General features: G+C 50.3%; 1 protein-coding gene across 2 annotated transcripts; it reads right to left on the bottom strand.

Moving 5' to 3' along the window:
* Positions 1-451: 451 nt before the first annotated feature.
* On the bottom strand, positions 452-17,131 carry RBFA (ribosome binding factor A). Of its 2 annotated transcripts, XR_014297549.1 has the most exons (8): positions 16,954-17,131; positions 14,160-14,202; positions 12,720-12,896; positions 12,047-12,159; positions 8,810-8,894; positions 4,491-4,561; positions 1,803-3,420; positions 452-1,148 (listed from the first exon to the last, which is right to left on the bottom strand). XR_014297549.1 is itself a non-coding variant. In XM_082667826.1 (7 exons), exons 1-7 carry the CDS (start codon positions 17,079-17,081, stop codon positions 3,045-3,047), a joined length of 993 nt encoding a protein of 330 aa, XP_082523952.1. In that variant the 5' UTR covers positions 17,082-17,131; the 3' UTR covers positions 1,185-3,044. The 2 variants fall into 2 exon arrangements, 1 of the variants encoding a protein (XP_082523952.1); XM_082667826.1 differs by lacking the exon at positions 452-1,148 and having other exon boundaries at positions 1,185-3,420.
* Between the last annotated feature and the right edge of the window lie 1,785 nt (positions 17,132-18,916).

The following is an 18,916-nucleotide window of genomic DNA, read 5'->3' as shown; positions in this document are numbered from 1 at the left end:
ACCCACAATCCTGTAGCTTATTAACATTTTAAATCTCAAACACAGGAGTTTGTGTGTATTCCTGTCAAATTTCATCTGATAGATTTTGGTTCTTCATCTCGAACTGTCTTTAAAAGGCAAATTTGAGCTCTACTTTGTCACATGACGCATTATTCTTTCCAGTGTTCCATTCACACAGCTTTGATAACCTTCAATTAAGTGTTGAGCAAATTCTGAAACGCGACCTTCGGATACGGGCGTCCACACCTCTCAACAGGCTGGTGTCGAGCCCACAGGCAGGTAAGCGATGGGGCAGTTCACTTGCTCAGGCTTTCCCCATCTTTTACTCTAGAGCTTAGATACGTCACAGTTTTGATGGTGATGACTTGAATATGCTTTTTAAAACATATGATGAAAACTACTTACTCTTTTTATTAAAAAAAAAACAACAGAAAACTATACGTATCACAAATTCTTGAACAGAAGATGCCGTAAGAAAATTTTAGGTATTCTGAACTTTACTGATAGGACTTGGAAGGCCAAGACATCAGAGGAAAACTCAAGGCAGAAAAACCCTTTTGAAGAACATGAAGTTTTTCAAGACTGAAAGTAACTTTCGTGGGCAGTGCTCCCCTGGAAGACTGTCAATTTTTCTTTCCTATTGGCTGTTTTCACATGCTTAATATTCGGTCATCTTCAGCTTTGTTCTTTGGCTGCTCAGAGGGCCCTTTCTAAGATATCCATAGTCAGAGTCCCTTTGTTCTGTCTTCAGTAAGTTGTAGGACATCTGGTTGCTAATGAGCTCCACCTGCAGGTCACTGGTTTACTATGACAGGATGTAACCCGGGAACAGCCAGATGGAAGAGGTGCACAGGACGAGGGACGGGGAAAGGCACGGAGCTTCCCCCCATCTCTGAGCGGCCACTCCCGGCTCCACGTGTCCAGCAGCCTGGGAGCTCCTTCCATGTGCTCTGAGGAAGCAAAGTTCTATGCCCTTTGAATAAAACGAAAGGTGAGCTGGGTGCGTCCTGTATTCAGTTTTGTCTCTTTTCACATCAAATGAGCAGCGTGCCTGCAGCTATTACAAGGCATCTGCACTTGTGGTGAGGTGCCTGGGGCAGGTGCAGGGCTGTCAGGGATCAGCCGTCCCAGCACCGGCATTCCAGGGCCTGTGGAGGACATCCAGGGTCATGTCCCAGGCTCCTTCCTTTTACACCGTCTGTCTGACTCCTGGCCCCTCTTGTACCCTTACAAACCACTGTAACTCCTTCCTGTAAGAGTATGGAGCAAAACCAGAAACTCCTGGTCTGAGCAAAAAACTCCTGTTCCTGCCACTTAACTTCATAGAGAACTTAGGCTGGGGCACAGGCAGGAAGAAGGGCAAGCGGCATCGTGCACCCGCCTCTCCTACGGTCCCGGCTTCTTGCACTCACGGGGCCGGTGCACTCATCGCCTGCCACCACGCTTGCCCCTTGCAATTTGGGATCTGGGCACTTTCTGCAGTGTAGGCCCAGACGCAGTCAGTGGAGAAGACTGCTCAGTGCTGTCGGGTATTAACCACGGTGTTTATTTTCTGTAATGTTCTGACATCCTGGGGGCCTGTGGGCTGGGGAGAGACCCCTCCGCAAGCTGGCTAGCTCCCCGTGAGCGCACCACTCACACGCAAACCAGCCAAGCCCGAGCCCTCCCCAGCCAGTGTCTCCTCTGCCCCAAGTCACCCCAGGGCCAGGGACTGGACAACTGGAAGCCACCCCTAGAGCCCGGAGCCTGCTGAAATGACCAAGCTGTCCGACCCCAGGCCTGCCCAGACGTGCTCACCCTACCTGGCCCACTCCGTCCTCCAGGAGCCTCGGGACGGGTTCAGCCACGCTTCCTCCTCACCCTCGGCCTGCAGACAGACCCTGGCGCTTCTCGTGGGCCCTGTGCAGCGTGATGCACCCCTCCTCTCGGGAGCTGTGAGTCAAGAACTCTTCTTTCAAGGTAGCAGTTTCCAACTCTGTCATCTTACCACACCTGATCAGGACACATCCCGTGCACATTTTAACACAGGTCAATCCTCCCTCTGGACATTTCTTCTCTGGTCGTAAGAGGCTGTGTAAGCAACCCACACTCCTAATGGAAACAGCCCCCACACAGGCTACGTGCACCCTTCCGGGGCAGGATCCCACAAGCATCACTCAAACAGCAACATGCCTGGAGCATCCACAGGGCGGCCCGTGATGCCGTCCCTTCAGAGGGGGCCAGTGTCCCGGCAGAGACGGAGCTTCCTGGTGCCATATCCCTGCTGGGGCATCACACCTGGTCCCAGATGCCGACACGGAAAGTGGCATTTGGGGCTTGCCACTGCTGCAGAGGCAAGGCAACGCTTTCCTTCCTGAAACAGTTTACAAGCAGGGAAATTACACTCCCTGAAAAGCCACGTTACAGGTTTCCTTGCTTTAGCTTAATAGTGTACCTTTCTCCAATCATCTGAACTTTATCATTTTCAGTGTTTCAAGGTCAATGATAGTTGGGAAATGGAGATGCCCCAAGCCCAGGACAACGTTTCTGTGTCAGAATTAAATGATTATTTATTTCCTAAAGAGGCTCATCTAACACGTGCTTTCTCTAGGAAACACATCACGGCCTCTTGCACTTAGGCACCATGAGTGAAATCTCTGTCAGAAGGCACTAACGTGGCGCTAACCCGATCAGAGAGGGTGGCTGTTCACAGCCCAAGATGAACAAAGCAGACAGAGCAGTGCCTGGTGTGACCACAGGCCACATGTGCATCCCACTGGTCTGTGCGTGTCCAAGAACGACCATGAAAGTGCCACAAGTATGGATCTGGGGGCCGTGGACAAACTCTAGTGAGCAAGCGAACATGCAAGCCTGGAACCCCAAATATGGACGGCAGACCGCACGCCATTGACCTAAGAGATTTCACACCCTCTCCACAGCCTCACCCCATCTCTCACTGTAGCACAGCAATAGGTCTGAAGGGCTCAGAGGTGACACCCGCACAGCTCAGCCTGCACCTGCACGAGGGCATCCCGGGGGCACCAGCAGCACGGGTCTCTGTGTGCTCACGGGAGCGGGTCGGGACCCGCGATCCTTTCTCTCTGCCTCTGGTTCCCCTCTGCCCCTGGAGCCCCCTTGCGTCCTGGGGTGTGCTCCTCAGGAAGGGCCCCGCCGTCCAGGGGCCCGTCACTCCCCGTCTCCCACAGGCAGTCCTTGGGCGGGAGGTCGTCGTCCACGCAGGGCCCGGCCTTCTTCTTCCTCATCAGCTCAGCCGTGGGCTCCAGCCACGCTGGGCCCGTGCTCCCACACCCCTTCTCTCTCCTCCTCTTGTACTCCAGGATCTGCTTGTTGAGAGCCTCGTGGTCGATCCCACACAGACTTGACGGTGCGGCAGGGCCCAGGGTACCACGTGGCGATGTAGTGTCCAGGGCCTCGGGGGCGCTGGAGGGGAGAAGAAATCCACACCATGCACAATACGTCCTAGAGCCATTTGCTTATGCACTGTCCTAGCACCTCTCTAAGGGAAACTGTGGAAACTGGACAGAAGGGGAGTTTGGTCTGGCGTTCTCCATCCAGAACCTCTCGGCCAGCACTCTTGGAGCCCGTGTGTGGCTCAGGCCAGCACACTTCTGGTGCAGCCACTGTGTACTGACATTAAATGTGCTTTCATTTCCCCACTTAAACGTGGCTAGTACACTAGGCTAGTTAAACAGAGTTACTGGGGGGACGGGGGGGTTCTTTAGATCTGTCGCTCAGGTTACTTGATGAACCAAAAGAGAAGCATCTATTCTGAGAGCAAAACCAGAGCAATCTTTTCAAAACCCAAATCTGGCCACATCCTGCCTCTAACCCCAACTCTCTGATCTGGAAGGGCTCCCCACCCACCTCTCCCCACGTCCACTCATTGCTGATCTGGAACCCGGGGACTCACTGCCGCCTGGGGCCTCTGCTCTAGCTCAGGGGTCTGAGTGCTGCAGCCCATCCCCTGGCAGGCTGGCTGGGGGTCCCCACCCCGAGGCCCTGACGGTACCCATATGATGCTGACACAGTTGATCTATGGAACACAGGCCAGACACGTGGTGCAGCTGCTTCCTCACCTGGAATGGGGCTCCCCCCACCTCCGAATCCTCACGTCACCTTCTCAGAGGCCTAACCTGACATTTACTGTTCACAGATGTTCCCTAAGTATGAGAACAGGGCCTGCCAGGCAGCAGTGTGCCAAGGGAGTGGAGAGGATGAACCGCTACTGCCAGCACTCAGAGTCCAGGCCCCAGCACTTCTGTGTGGACCCCCAAGGCCCTCCTGACAGCCTCGCCCAGGTGCTGGGTAGCTCACCAGTTGCATGCCGACACCGGGCTGGGCCCCAGGGCAAGAGCCAAGCGCACAAAGCAGGACCTGCTGCCCCTTGACACCTGGCTGGGGATAGGCAGGACTGTGCAGCTTTTGTGGAGACCAGCAAGTCCACACCTGGGTGTCTGCCCGAATCAAAAACATATGCCCACACATATCACCTGAAATCATTTTGCTCAAAGTCTTTTTCATCCGGGGGTCCAAAATCAGCGATTGCCAGTAACCGATCAACCTGAAAAGGAACAGATAGAGGGTGATTCTCGACGCACTGCCTGCGTCGGAGCCGGGCGCCGGCTGAGTGCGAGCATCTGCTGCCCGGTGCCAGCCCCACCACGGCCTCAAGCCCGCCCACCGCCCTTCCTCCCTGTGCCGCTGCCCACACCCGCTACCTCAAGCACACTTTCTCTGATAATGAACTGAGCCTTCTTGAAAACTACACTTAAAACTTGTAAATGTCAGTCAAATTTACAAAGAAACCAGTTAAATATTAGTTGAATTACTAACGCTTACTGGTTTCTAACGAAGTTTCATAAAATGCTTCAATTTTGCTGCAGAATTTGCGGGGAAACCCCCCAGTGCGGTAACGTGAGTGTCCCAAGTCTAGCGTGTGGCTCCGGTCCTGCAGGGGCTGAGGGTCCTACGCTGGGGACAGACCCTGCTCCTCAGCAGGGCCCGTGAAGGGCCTCTCCACCTTCACGCGTCTCTTCTGACTGCCGCCAGGTCGTCCTACTGGGGCCGTGCACTGAGACCCGACCTCCTGCTTCAGTGCAAGCCCCGGCGAGCCTGGTCCACAACTGGGCCCTGTCATATGCAGGAATTAAAGCATCATCACCAACCGGTGACACACCAATCAAACCACAAAGGTGAAAAGAAGAACTGGAGACAAATCAGTCCACAGAAAATACCAGGAACAGGACTGACGATGCTACAAAACAAGGACAAAGCGGCCTCCTCCAAAGTTAGAAGTGGGAGAAAATATTCACAATGAAGATTTCTGCCAACTGACTTGTACCAGATATACAATGAACCTACACAACTCAATAATAAGCAAACCTTATTAAAAATGGGCAAGAGACTTTAACTGATCCACAAAAGGAGGAATGACCAGCAGGCACATGAAAAGACGCTCAATATAATTAGTCACCAAGAAAATGTAAGTTTAGGGGGCTTCCCTGGTGGCACAGTGGTTAAGAATCTGCCTTCCAATGCAGGGGCTGCGGGTTCCATCCCTGGTCGGGGAACTAAGATCCCACATGCCACGGGGCAACTAAACCCGCACGCTGCAACTAGAGAGAAGCCTGCAACGAAGAGCCGGCACGCTGCAACAGAGACCCAGCGCAGCTAAAATTAAAAAAAGAAAAAAAGAAAAAAAGAAAATGCAAGCTTAAGCCATCAGGATGGCAACGCCAGGGGCTGGCGAGGGCGTGGAGGCCCAGGGACCCTGACGCTGCGGTGGGAGTGCCTACAGCACGGCCGTGGTTAAAGCAGCCTGGCAGCTTTCTGACAGTTAAACATACGCCTGCTGCTCCTAGGAACTGACCTAAATGAAACAAAACATACATCCACAAACATCTGTACGCAAACGTTCACAGTGCTTCACTCTTCATAGCCAAGGAGTGGGAAAAAAGACAAATGTCTATGAAAAAGTGAATGGGTTAGTAAACTGCAGTACAGCTGTACAATGGATGCCGCTTACCAATAAAAACGGAACCACTTACACGTGAAACAACGTGGATGAATCTCAAAAACACTGTGCCGAGCAAAGCCAGAGGCAAAGACAACACCCCGATTCTGTTCATGTGAAATTACAGAAATCTCAGCAGGCAAAACTAACCTACAGTGACTGAAACCAGACGGGTGGCAGGGGAGAGCTGACCGGGGTGAGCAGGGGTGGCGATGACACAAAGGTACGCGTTTGTCAAAGGAGGCGCAACTCAACAGAAATTAAGCCTTGGTAAAGCTTATTTTATTAACAAAGAACCAAATCCAAACACAACCTCAAACTCTAACACTTTAAACACAGGCCGCCGGGCTAACTTCTTGTGGAAGGGGAGCTCTGAGCTCAGATGGTGCGGGCCAGACCATGCGCAGTGGGGCAGTGGGTGCCCCTGCGCGGTGGTCACCGGCTGCCCGACACCTGCTCTCGGAAGCCTGACCGTCAGTGGGGAGACGAGTGTGCATGTACCACAAGACTGGCGTCAGAGTTTATGTATTTCCCTTAAAAATTCAGATAAAAAAGTTGTTTCCTCTATAGTTACAGTAAAAATCAACATTTTAAAAACCTCTGGACTGAAGTGCAACATCTATGGGAAAGGTACACAAACCATGAAGCGTAGCTCAGTGACATCCCACAAATTGAACACACGTGTGGGCACGGCCGCGACACTTAGAAGGTGAAGCCCAGAGGCCTCCTCAGGCCCCTCCTGCTCACTCCCCTCCCCGTGACAGCCATTACTTTTACTTCCAACACCAAGGATTAGCCAGGCTCTTCCTGAACGTTTTATGAACAGAAGCTCTCAGCGCGTGGCCTTTCCTTGGCTCCACGGCCGGAGGGAGGTGGGTCAGGGGACTGTTCCAGAGCACGTCCGTCCATTCTGCTAACTGCACTCGCCAGAGACCCTGTGCCAACGTTCCCGGCCGAGTCCGTGGGTACTGCGGGGGGTGGGGGTGGGGGGCCTCGAGGGTCACAGACTCAGCTTCCCTGGGGACGGCCAGTCTCTAGCGCGGCACTGTGAGCCGCCCTTCCGCCAGGCCCCACCCCTCGGCGCTCACACCCTCACTCCTGTAAGGAAAGCCCTCACAGAGGGGTGCGCGCTAGAATCCGGGTTTCGTTCGCGCTCTCCTGACGAGCGCCTCCGCGTGTGTTTACTGCCAGTACCATCATATTGCTGAATTACTCAGGGTGCAGTTTGGACAGAGCTCATTACTAGTTCTCTTTCAAATGTCCAGACTGGTGACCTGAAGATTATCCTGAGGATGCAAGGTAAGCTGCTGAAACTGGTAACATGTTAGCAGTTGCAACTACCTGTGATTTTTGGTGCAACCAACATAAGACAGAAATAAACGGACTGATAGAAGACTCAAAGTTTCGTCCAGGACTCCCAATTTCAAATGTCTGTCTCTAGCCAAGTGCTTTATCAACAGCTGACTTTAAATCTATTAAAAACATACACAGTGTTTGAAAAACACTGCCCTGACTTACGCCAGGGGAAGCAATGACCATGTCCTCAAATGATCACCTACCCAAATCAGAAACCCCTCTGGTCCAGCCTTCACTTCTAACTACAGTGAGGCGGAAACTGCAGGACTCTGAGGCGCCAGCCGAGGCCTGACCGACCCTTGGCCCCCAGGTCAACAGCTGAGTTCTGGGCACATGCAGGACCCACCATCACCGTGTGGCACGTGTCCGACCCTTGGCCACTTCCCCGGAGCACACGGGGCAGGACAGACGCTAGAGGTCTCCAATGCAAACACCCATCAGCACGGCCCTCCCAGAAACGCTTAAACTCGCATGCACCTCCCTCCCTCCAGTGACTCTTTCTGGAAAGGAACCCACACAGCCAGGTAGGACCTTGCAGCTCTGAATTCTTCCTCCACAGAGAGAGGGACGAGCCAGCTGAGGGCTCATTCTCTGAGACAGGTGGGTCCTCCCACCAGCCCCACCCGACGTGCCCGGGGATTCCTGCTGAGTATCTGCACAGCACACCCATGACCTAAACTCCACTTGAGCTGGAAGCGGCACTGCAACTTCACTCCTGTTCCCCTTTCTAGCTAGGAAATCACACATCTATCAAAGTTATCCACATAATGTTTTCAGTATCGCTTGTATCATGAATAACAAAGGACGACAATATACAATTAGACTTTTTCTCCCCCTCTGTGAATCTGAATACTACCTAGTCCTACAGTGAGTAACAGCAACCTAATCATAATCCCGTAAATGCTACTGTTTCTTCGGTAAACTTTTTAAAGGTATAACATACCTTAATAACCACGAAGCAACCACCACCCAGATTAAAACGTATGTATGTTTTAACAGGTTTTTAACCTTTATAATTAACCTATACTTAAAACAAGGAAAATAAGTATGAAACAATTACAGTTACAGGACAGAACGTAAGTGTGTCAGCCTTAACAGTGTAAAGTAACCAGAGACAGACTGAAATCTAGGGAAGTGAGAGAAGGAGGTAAGCACAGGAGGGCAGCTCTGACTGCTTCAAGTTTGTAAACAGAGAGAGAGGGATCTGCTTTACTAGTTAGGGCTATATTGACAAGCATTCAAACATTAAAGCCATACAAAATGGTTACCTCTGGGGAACAGGGCTGAGAACAAGGCACAGGTGCCTTACTTTTCATCTGTACCCTTCTATTACCTTTTAAAAACTGCATACGTTATCTTTTGAATATTTAAAAATTAAATTTAAAATCTTACCCATATAAAAGTTTACATCATAAACAGGTAATTATGTAAAAGCCTTACCTCCACTGCAGCTGCATTTTTTTTGTCCTGAACAAACACTATTGGCGGCATGTTCCTCAGGGTCTGCTGGGACATCAAAAGGTGCCTGGAGAGAAAAAGAGATTTGTGCAGTCACAGGTGACACTTGGTGGAGGGGTGACAGTGCCAGAAACAGAAAATGTCATCTCACAAAGAGGTGAGGCATGATTTTTTTTAATTAATTAATTAATACATTTATTTTATTTATTTGGCTGCATTGGGTCTTCATTGCTGGGCGTGGGCTTTCTCTAGTTGCAGCAAGCGGGGGCTACTCTTCGTTGCGGTGCACAGGCTTCTCACTGCGGTGGCTTCTCTTGTTGCGGAGCATGGGCTCTAGGCACGCGGGCTTCAGTAGTTGTGGCACACAGGCTCAAGAGTTGTGGCTCGTGAGCTCTAGAGGGCAGGCTCAGTAGTTGTGGCACACAGGCTTAGTTGCTCTGCGGCATGTGGGATCTTCCCGGACCACGGCTCGAACCTGTGTCCCCTGCATTGGCAGGCGGATTCTCAACCACTGGGCCACCAGGGAAGCCCTGAGGCATGAGTTTTGCTTATCACATTCTTCAAAGATGAAAAGTCTTCCTTAGCCAACTGCCACATTTCAACAGGGATACAAAATGCATGATCACAATTGTTTTTAGTTCTCTAAATGCAGCTTCTGAGATCCTTATAAACAGTCTGACGTGAACTTGGGACATTCCTGGGCATCACTGTGGCCTTGGGCTCTGTGGTTTGGGCACCAACAACCTGCCAGCATTTCGTCCCTCCATCCGACCAACACTCATCGGCAACAGCGCCACAGAAGTGTGGCTGCCGGCTGTGCTTCCCGGACGTCAGACACAGAGACGACCTTCATATTACCCAGTCATGCAATACATGCGGATCCAGGGGCAACAAGCATCCAGTGAAAACACTGCTGTGACACACAGCACATCTGCTCAGCGACGCAGTTATGGGAAAACCTTTACACTAAACCTCGGTGATCAAGAGAATTGGGAAAAGGGACATTCTGTTCAACTGAATTTTCTGCTACCTAAAAACTAATCAGAAAACAGCAGGAACTCCAGTCCCGAGGGCTGCTCTGCCAGGTCTCTCTGCGTCTTTAAGACTGAGGAGAAAACTGAGTAGCTTCTTTACTCTCACCCAGCTCAGCGGTTCTCAAAATCCTTGGTCTCAGGACCCCCTTTATACTCTTAAAAATTATTGAGGACGCCAAAGACCTTTTGTTTATGTGGGTTACATCTACCAATATATACCAGACTAGAAATTAAAGCTGAAAATATGTATTTATTAATTCATTTAAAGTAACATTTTTTTTTTTTTTTTGCGGTACGTGGGCCTCTCACTGCAGTGGCCTCTCCCGTTGCGGAGCACAGGCTCCAGACTCGCAGGCCCAGCGGCCATGGCTCACGGGCTCCGTGGCATGTGGGATCTTCCTGGACCGGGGCACAAACCCGTGTCCCCTGCATCAGCAGGCGGACTCTCAACCACTGCACCACCAGGGAAGCCCACTACTATATTTTAAAAGAAATTAATGAGAAGAGTGGCATTGCTTATGTAGTTGCAAATCCCTTTAATACCCAGCATAATGGAACAGCTGGATTCTCATCTGTTATCTGTATTCAATCTGTTGTTATTTTGTTTAAAATAGAAGAAAATCTGGCCTCACACAGATCTGTAACTGAAAAGTAAAGAGTATATGAACAGCCTTTCAGAAAAGTGTAGATCTTCTCTGATGCTACACAAGAACTCAACAAAGAGTAGTTTATTAAAGATTGCAATGTGGAATCTGAAACCAGATCCATGAACAGCGTTCTCTGTACATGAAAATCCACCGGCCCTCTTGCCCTTTGAATCGATCTCTCCCTGTGTGTGATTTTGTAACCTCATGCCTTGGTCTTTTAGAAAATACTGGTTCAGCAGGTCACACAGATTTTCAGAATGATGATGTATTTTACAATACGTCACCTCCAATCTCATCAAAAGGGTCTTATGTACCATGAGGCTGTCAAACTCAGAGTGGTGGATACAAGTTTTCTAAAATTCTGATTTTCACTGAAAGCTTAAATTTTACCACTGGCAACAAATATGGTCAGCTGTGCCCCTGAAGTGACAGGTTCACTTTGCTCACTTTGGAGAAAATGTCTGTCCTATACCCACATCTGAATAACCATACTTATGAATGGATAAAGAAGATGTGGCACATATATACAATGGAATATTACTCAGCCATAAAAAGAAACGAATTGAGCTATTTGTAATGAGGTGGATAGACCTAGAGTTTGTCAGAGTGAAGTAAGTCAGAAAGAGAAAGACAAATACCGTATGCTAACACATATATATGGAATTTAAGAAAAAAAATGTCATGAAGAACCTAGGGATAAGACAGGAATAAAGACACAGACCTACTAGAGAACGGACTTGAGGATATGGGGAGGGGGAAGGGTGAGCTGTGACAAAGCGAGAGAGAGGCATGGACACATATACACTACCAAACGTAAGGTAGATAGCTAGTGGGAAGCAGCCGCATAGCACAGGGAAATCAGCTCGGTGCTTTGTGACCGCCTGGAGGGGTGGGATAGGGGGGGTGGGAGGGAGGGAGACGCTAGAGGGAAGAGATATGGGAACATGTGTATATGTATGGCTGATTCGTTTTGTTACGGAGCAGAAACTAACACACCACTGTAAAGCAATTATACTCCAATAAAGATGTTAAAAATGAATAACCACAGTTGGTTCACTTGTTCTTTGAAGTGAAGCGTCTACTTTGGGTCACAATCAGCAACTGCAGTGTTCCGAGACAACCACCAGAGCTTCTTGCACACTTCCCACCACAGATACTAAAGAGATGTGCCAAAGGGTCGAGATACGCGTCACGGGTGCTCTTAAATAAAGCTGGCAGCGCACCACCACAAGCATGTGCGGAAGCTACAGTGACCACCAGGACATCTGGGCCAGCAGTTTTACCCCCATAGCTTCAGTACAACATGTCAACACGGTGGGAACGGAAAACCACACCTCATTGTGAAGAAGCTCTCACCTCATCAACCTCTTCCTAGAAAGGACCCGGGATCACACTTCAAGAACAGCTAACCTAGGTTATGGCTTATATGAAGGCGTAAGTTCTGCTCTGAAATTCAAGAAAATGCTTCCCAAATTTTCCTTAAAAGCAAAAATAGTGGACAAAACCAGCTGGAAGGCAGGGTCAAGGAGAGGCCTCACCTCATGTGCGCAGCGCTCCTCTGCAGGACGGCCCCCACGTTTGCGTTCTGAGCCTCAGAGACAGTCGTCCTCCAGTACACGCGGCAGGTGGAGAAGTCTGAAGTCAGAGAGACCTGAGCCCAGCCCCAATTACTCTCAGCTCACCTGGGCTCCTGGAGACAGAGCGCGTCACGAGAGGCGCACTAACTCACGGGCAGTCCTGGCTTCAGGCTCCCACTGCCAGGGCCAGCGCCCCAAGCACACCGCTGGGGACGGGGGAAACGTCCCCTTCCCCGGGGGGAGCCCAGCCTCACCCCACGCACAGCAACGCCTCAGTTGCTGGTACTGCCCCTCCTCCTTTCCCTCTGGCTGCACACACTCTGCTCTGGGGGCACAGACGGCAGAAGCTGCCTCCCGTGTCTTTACACCAAGATGAAGGCAGATCACCCACCGCTCACCTGACCCCCAGACCTTCAGACGCCCCACTTCATCACTTACTGGGCTCTGAGCACCCTCGGTGCTGTCTGGCCAAACACCACCCGTGCACAGTGAGACACCTGCTTTTGCACCCCACAAGCACCTTCCTCTCCTTAATACCCAGACGGCCACGCTGAGCATCCCTTCCGCCTTTTCTAACTGTCAGGCGACGACAGAGGCGCGAGGCCCGCAGTCCCTCCCTGGCCCCGAGGCCTACCTTGGAGAGCTCCACATTCAAGTCGCAGAGCTCCTGGCTCACTTCCGGGGTGCACAGCAACTCAGTCAGCGCTTTGTAGAGGAGGCCGTTCAGGGCCCTCAGGCGCACGTGGTCTTCCCTCCTGGCTCTCTTGGAGGTGCTCTTTGTCAGGGATGCCAACTGAGACGGCTTGTGAGTCTCCGTTAAGAAGAAAGGCAGACACACAGGCAACATTACAACTGTACATAAACTTGTACTAACTGACGATAAAGGTCATTCTCGGCCATCTTAGTTTTCATGAAGATACAGTTTTTTACAGACCAGGACCCTTCTAGATTTCACCTACCATTCCTTAAAGATCAAGAGTACTGCCAAGCATATATTTTTTCCCAAAAAAAATTTTATTGAAATATAATCCACATAGCATAAAATTCTCCCTCTTAAAAAAGTACAATTCGAGGGGCTTCCCTGGTGGCGCAGTGGTTGAGAGTCCGCCTGCCGATGCAGGGGACACGGGTTCGTGCCCCGGTCCGGGAAGATCCCACGTGCCGCGGAGCGGCTGGGCCCGTGAGCCATGGCCGCGGAGCCTGCGCGTCCGGAGCCTGTGCTCCGCAACGGGAGAGGCCACAACAGTGAGAGGCCCGCGTACCACAAAAAAAAAAAGTACAATTCGGTGGTTTCTAGTATATACAGTGTATTTTTTTCTATCAAGAACCATTCATTACATAAACTCTCACAGTACAGGTATATTTCAGAGATATTGCAGGTTCATTCCAGACCATCGCAATAAAGCAAATATCACAATAAAGTGAGTCACATGCATTTTTTGGTTTCTCAGTGCATATAAAAGTTATGTTTACACTATACTGTAGTCTATTAAAGTGTGCAATAACAATGTCTAAAAACAATATACATACCTTAACTAAAAATATTGCTAAAAAATGCTAACATCTCCTGCTAACGCAGGGTTGTCATAAACCTTGTTTGTAAAAAACACGGTATCCGGGAAATGCAATAAAACAAGGTATGCCTGTGTATCTACACATATCTGTGTTATACATACACACACACACACACACACACACACACACACAATGGACATTACCATATTAGAATTTGATAACAGATACGACATCCCGTAAATTTTGTTTTCTTTTTTCTCCGGCCGCACTGTGCGGCATGTGGGATCTTAGCTCCCCAACCAGGGATCGAACCCACGCCCCCTGCAGCGGAGGGTTAACCACTGGAAGTGCACAGTCTTAACCACTGGACTGCCAGGAAGTCCCCTAGTGTAATTTTTTTTTAAAGGTAAAAATTCTGTGGTTCCAGTGTATCTAGTCCCGCCTCTACAGACCGTGTCCCCTCCAATATTGAAATGGAAGGGCTGGAGAGCTGCCGCCTTTTGGAGCCTCACACCCACCGAGATTCTCAAGCGGCTCATCGCTACTACTCTATACTTACCAAGTGAGAGCCCAAGGAAGGACCTTCATACCAAAACTTCTTCCTATGGGGAGAAAATAAGAACTATGCTGGATACTGACGGCAAATCAAATAACAAACAGTTACAAAAGCTAACGTCGTAACTGTTTCTAAGGGGCTAGCCCTGGACATAGAAATTAGGTTACTAGGGGCCTAAAAGATTTAGATACCCAATGAACAGCAGCACGGGTTGTGGGGACAGACAGACAACAGTTTCAGTTCAAGCTCGTAACTTTTACCTAAAGTCTACCTCTAGTCCCAAAGGTAGAGAATGAGGACCTTAAAAACACACCTACCAAACTGCACATGAGCACTGTCCTCTACTGAACAAAGCTGTTTCCCAGGGAAGGGTTAACGACTGATACCGCCACACATCAACTGGGACTGAACAGCTAAGTAAACAGAAGGCAGATGGGGGATCCAGGCCCCTCGCTATTGCAAACAAGCAAGGGAAGGAAGTGAGAATGATTCGTGTGCTAGTGGATTAGGGCTGGAGATCAGTACAAACTTAAGTTTCACTTACTACAGCTACAGGTGGTGACACTCAGAAACGTTTGTAGATAAGCACAGACACAGGGATTAACATAAACACTATTTTTTTTTGCTTTGCCAGCTGAAAGGGTCTAAAAGACAGACACCCCAGTAGCAATAAACATACTAAGCTCTCAAATCATGGTTTCTGACCCCTGTTTCCAATCAAGGAACCAGAGCTCCTTGGAGAAATGGCTGATTCTAGGGCCGAGGCATCCTGTGGTGCCAGAAAGTAAGGAAGTGCTAAAAAAAAAAAAAAAAGTTTTCTAATTTAAAAACTACTTCAAAACCCCATAACAACGGGGTGTGTCAAAGGGATATAGGAGCCACCTGAAAGAGCTCGCAATGGTCAAAGCTGGAACAACTCGAGCAAAATTAAGTAGTACTGGATTATAACCCGTGAGTCCATCCTGCTGAGTTAATAAATGAAGAGACACATCTCCCCTGCAAAATCTTGAATAATTCATGAATTTCGAATAATTCCCCACTCCTTAGGTGTGAGCTGCATACGGTGACTTTCTCCCCAAAGAAGACAGTATGGAACTGGGGAGCTGGGCGGTAACTTTACAGTGGATAAACCTGACAGACACAGATGACCGGTCATCAAGACCAGCATCAACAGTGATACACCATGTTGAGAGCATGTGTGTCCACAGGATGTGATGAAATGGCGCTTCACACCTGTGGTCTTCCTCCCCCAAACCAAAGCCCAGTATCCTCAAGAGAAAAACATCACGCCAATCCCAACAAAAGGGCATCCTACAAAATATCTAACCGGTACTCTTCAAGCTGTCGAGGTCATCAAGACAGGGACAGTTAGAAACTGCCACAGTCAAGAGGAGCCTAAAAAGATGACGACTAAATAAATGTAATGCGGTCCCTGGATGGGATACTGGAACAGAAAAAAGACGTTAGGGAAAGACTAAGGAAACGTGAATAAGACATGGCCTTTAGTTAATAATAATGTGTCAATGCTGGCTCATCAATTGTAACAAATGTGCCGCACTAACATAAGAGGCTAAGAAGGGAAACTGAGTGCGCTTACAGGGGGCTCTGCTCATCTTTGCCAATCTTTTTAAAAACGTGTATTAAAACAAAGACGTACATATATACATATATATATGTATATATATACATATATACATATCTACAATTAAATGAAGATGATATTAAGTCAACATATTTTATTATACTTACGTCTCGTCATAAAAAACCTATCGTGACAAGCTTTCTTTATTCCTCAAATTAACCCCACAGAGAAAGCACTAATATGGAAAGGAAATTCTTCCTTCTCTCTTTACGTGATGCAACTACTCTCCCGAAAAACGCTTCTAGTAACAAGAATCATCATCCTTCAGTATCTGCGGGGAATTGGTTACAAGACCCCAAAGATACCAAAATTGGAGGATGCTCAACGCGCTGTATTTGCATATAACCTCCGCACACCCTCCCGGATACATTAACTCATCTCTAGGTTACTTAATGCTACGTAAAGAGTTGCCAGCAAGGCAAGTTCAGGTTTTGTGTTTTAGAACTTTCTGGAGTTTTTTCGGAACATTTTCAATCCAAGGTTGGTTGAATCCGAGGATTGGGAACCTCGGACCCAGAGTGGACTGTAAATGTATACATCACTTTGCTTCATAAATTCATGACGCACTCTTAGCTTTTAGGAGACTTAGAACTTTACCGTCACAGCTGTGTGAAAGAACAGAAAAAAGGCTGGGTGGGAAAAACGTTAACTGTCAGAGGTGGGCTCCCTGGTGAGCTTTCAACAGCCATTAACCTAACAGGCAGCGGCTGCGCTTACTGACACGGCTGGGAGCTCTGGCGCCGGCCAATGCGTCGGCGGTGGAACCCCTGCGGACCCCCCGCCCGCGGACGCCCCGCCCCGCCGAGCCTCCTGCCCACGGAGCCCCCCGCCCCGCCGAGCTTCCCGCCCGCGGAGCCCCCACCCCGCCGAGCCTCCCGCCCGCCGAGACCCCCGCCCCGCCGAGCCTCCCGCCCGCGAAGCCCCCCGCCCCGCCGAGCCTCCCGCCCGCGGAGCCCCCCGCCCCACCGAGCCACCGCCCCGCCGAGCCTCCCGCCCGCGGAGCCCCCCGCCCCGCCGAGCCTCCCGCCCGCGGAGCCCCCCGCCCCGCCGAGCCTCCCGCCCGCGGACCCCCCGCCCCGCCAAGCCTCCCACCCGCGAAGCCCCCATCCCGGGCCACCGTCCCCGGAGCCCCCGCCCCCACTGGGGTAACAGTACTTAGTTTTCGAAGCAAATTTCTTGAGTAGGTTCTTGCCGCAGAAGACAGGCGAGCTGTGCAAGCCTCGAGCGCCGCCCAGAAGGAGCCCCACGTGGAGACCCCCGGCCCCGCCGAGAGCCGCCCACATGTCAGCCGAGCGACGGCCTACCGCGTGACGAGAGGCGGGCTGAGGTTGGCAGTGAGACGTGGGGCGGGGAAACGCGGGGCGGAAAGACGTGCAAACGGAACGACGTGAGGCGGCTCGGGGCGACGTGGGGCGAGGCGACGTGCGAAGTCGCCGGGAGACTGTGGGCGGGACGAGAGGACGAGGCGGCATCTGGAGGACAGGTAGGCGGGACGTGAAGCGGCGGGGCGGAGCGACGTGCGGCTAGGGCCAGGGACAGGCGTGACGACGCGTGAGGGAGGGGTGGCTAGACACGGCGTGGGTGGGGTAGTAGGCGGGGCCGGGTGACGTGAAGGACGGGACGCCTGTGGGCGGGGCCAGACGACACGTGGTGGAGAGCGGGGCCTGATGACGTAACTGAGGAGCGGGGACGGGACGTGATGACGTTTGTGCGGGGGCAGGGCCAGCTGGCGCGTGGGCGGAACGAGTGGGCCACGCACTCGCCGTACTCCCACGGCGAGCTGGGTTCAGCCAGATGCCGCCGAGTGCAAGGGAGGTTGGGACTCTGTGGTGGGGAAGCGCACAAACCACCCGGATGCGGAGATTGCGGAGCGAGGAATACACTTTACGGAAACGCACGAAGCTAACAGAGTAGGGTGCATTTCAACTCCCTTGCCACAGAATATCGAATGAAGAGCAGGGAGGTAAGAGGTCTTAACTGGGTGGGCGTCCCGGAGCAGAGCTCCTTCTGCCTGCACCACTAGGAAGGACTGGAGTTTCTTCCTCTTTACGCTGCCAGTTCGTTTGCTCACTTCCTGTAATACCTCCTCACCAGTCTACGTGGAGAAAGACACAGCTTCCAAACTACTCCAGAAAGGAGGCATAGTCACCTCAGACCCCTCTTCATGGTCATCCCTGATAATTCCATACTGGGCATTGACAGTGGGGACTTTTTTTCCTATAGCAGCCCCAGCACTTAGAACAGGACTTGGCACATAGAAGGTGCTCAGTAATCCTTTTTTTTTTTTTGATTGAAACAAAGGGATAGTGATTAGAGTATCAGGGGGACTATGTAATCCAATAAAGTATCAGAATTTATCAGGATCGAAAGCAACATAGCGCACTGGGAAATCCGTAGACCTAGTGCAGGCTTTTGGACTTTGGACAAGTAATTCTCTGTGCTCAGTTTCATTACGAATCGTAACAACATAACTTCCCTCATACAGCTGCCTTGAGGATGAAGTGAGAGTGTAAGGAAAGAATTTAACAAACTTTCAACGGGTGGTAACTATGATTACTATTCCTTAAGTTTTTCATCTAAGTAGTATTAATTCAATCTATATAATGGACTCTTAACATACAAAGTTAGTGTTTTTTGTCCATTTAATCTGCCATGTTTTCATCCCATTGAATTCTCAGCCCACATAAATCATTTAAATAGCACTTCATTAGGAATAGGAAGGCCATTGAGAGAAGCCAGGATGCTTTCAACCAAATTTTCCATTGTCTGTCGTCTTGCTTGATGAGTTGCACTTCCAATGTGAGGTGTCAGAGTGACGTTCCTCAACTCCAACAAAGGATGATCTCTGAAATACAGATTAATTGAGGAAAACTATTCAGAGTTGTTTCATTTCTTTAATGTCATGTTATGGTTTCCTATCCCCTACCCTGAGATGGGGAAGGCTGTGGGAGCCTTATGGCGTACTCTTAATGACACCTAGGTATGACCACTGCTCATCTAACCCTGGTTTGGGTGACCCAGCATTTCTGGGTGGAAAATACGTATCCTAACTGCACCCAGGCCATTAGTTCACAATTGCACAACATGCATGATGGATTAAATGACACTGACCCACAGG

Source organism: Grampus griseus (genome assembly GCF_964374135.1).
Source record: "Grampus griseus genome assembly, chromosome: 12".
Taxonomy (NCBI): domain Eukaryota; kingdom Metazoa; phylum Chordata; class Mammalia; order Artiodactyla; family Delphinidae; genus Grampus; species Grampus griseus.
Note: the sequence above shows the minus strand (reverse complement) of the source record. Positions and strands in the feature narration are given on the sequence as shown.

Coding starts and splice junctions, on each gene's coding strand:
- RBFA (XM_082667826.1), bottom strand. CDS start 17,081: ATGTGGGCGGCTCTCGGCGGGGCCGGGGGTCTCCACGTGGGGCTCCTT. Junction 12,897..14,159: donor CTTCCTTGGGCTCTCACTTG/GTAAGTATAGAG, acceptor TTCTTAACGGAG/ACTCACAAGCCGTCTCAGTT. Junction 3,421..4,490: donor TTTGAGCAAAATGATTTCAG/GTGATATGTGTG, acceptor TCTCCCCTCCAG/CGCCCCCGAGGCCCTGGACA.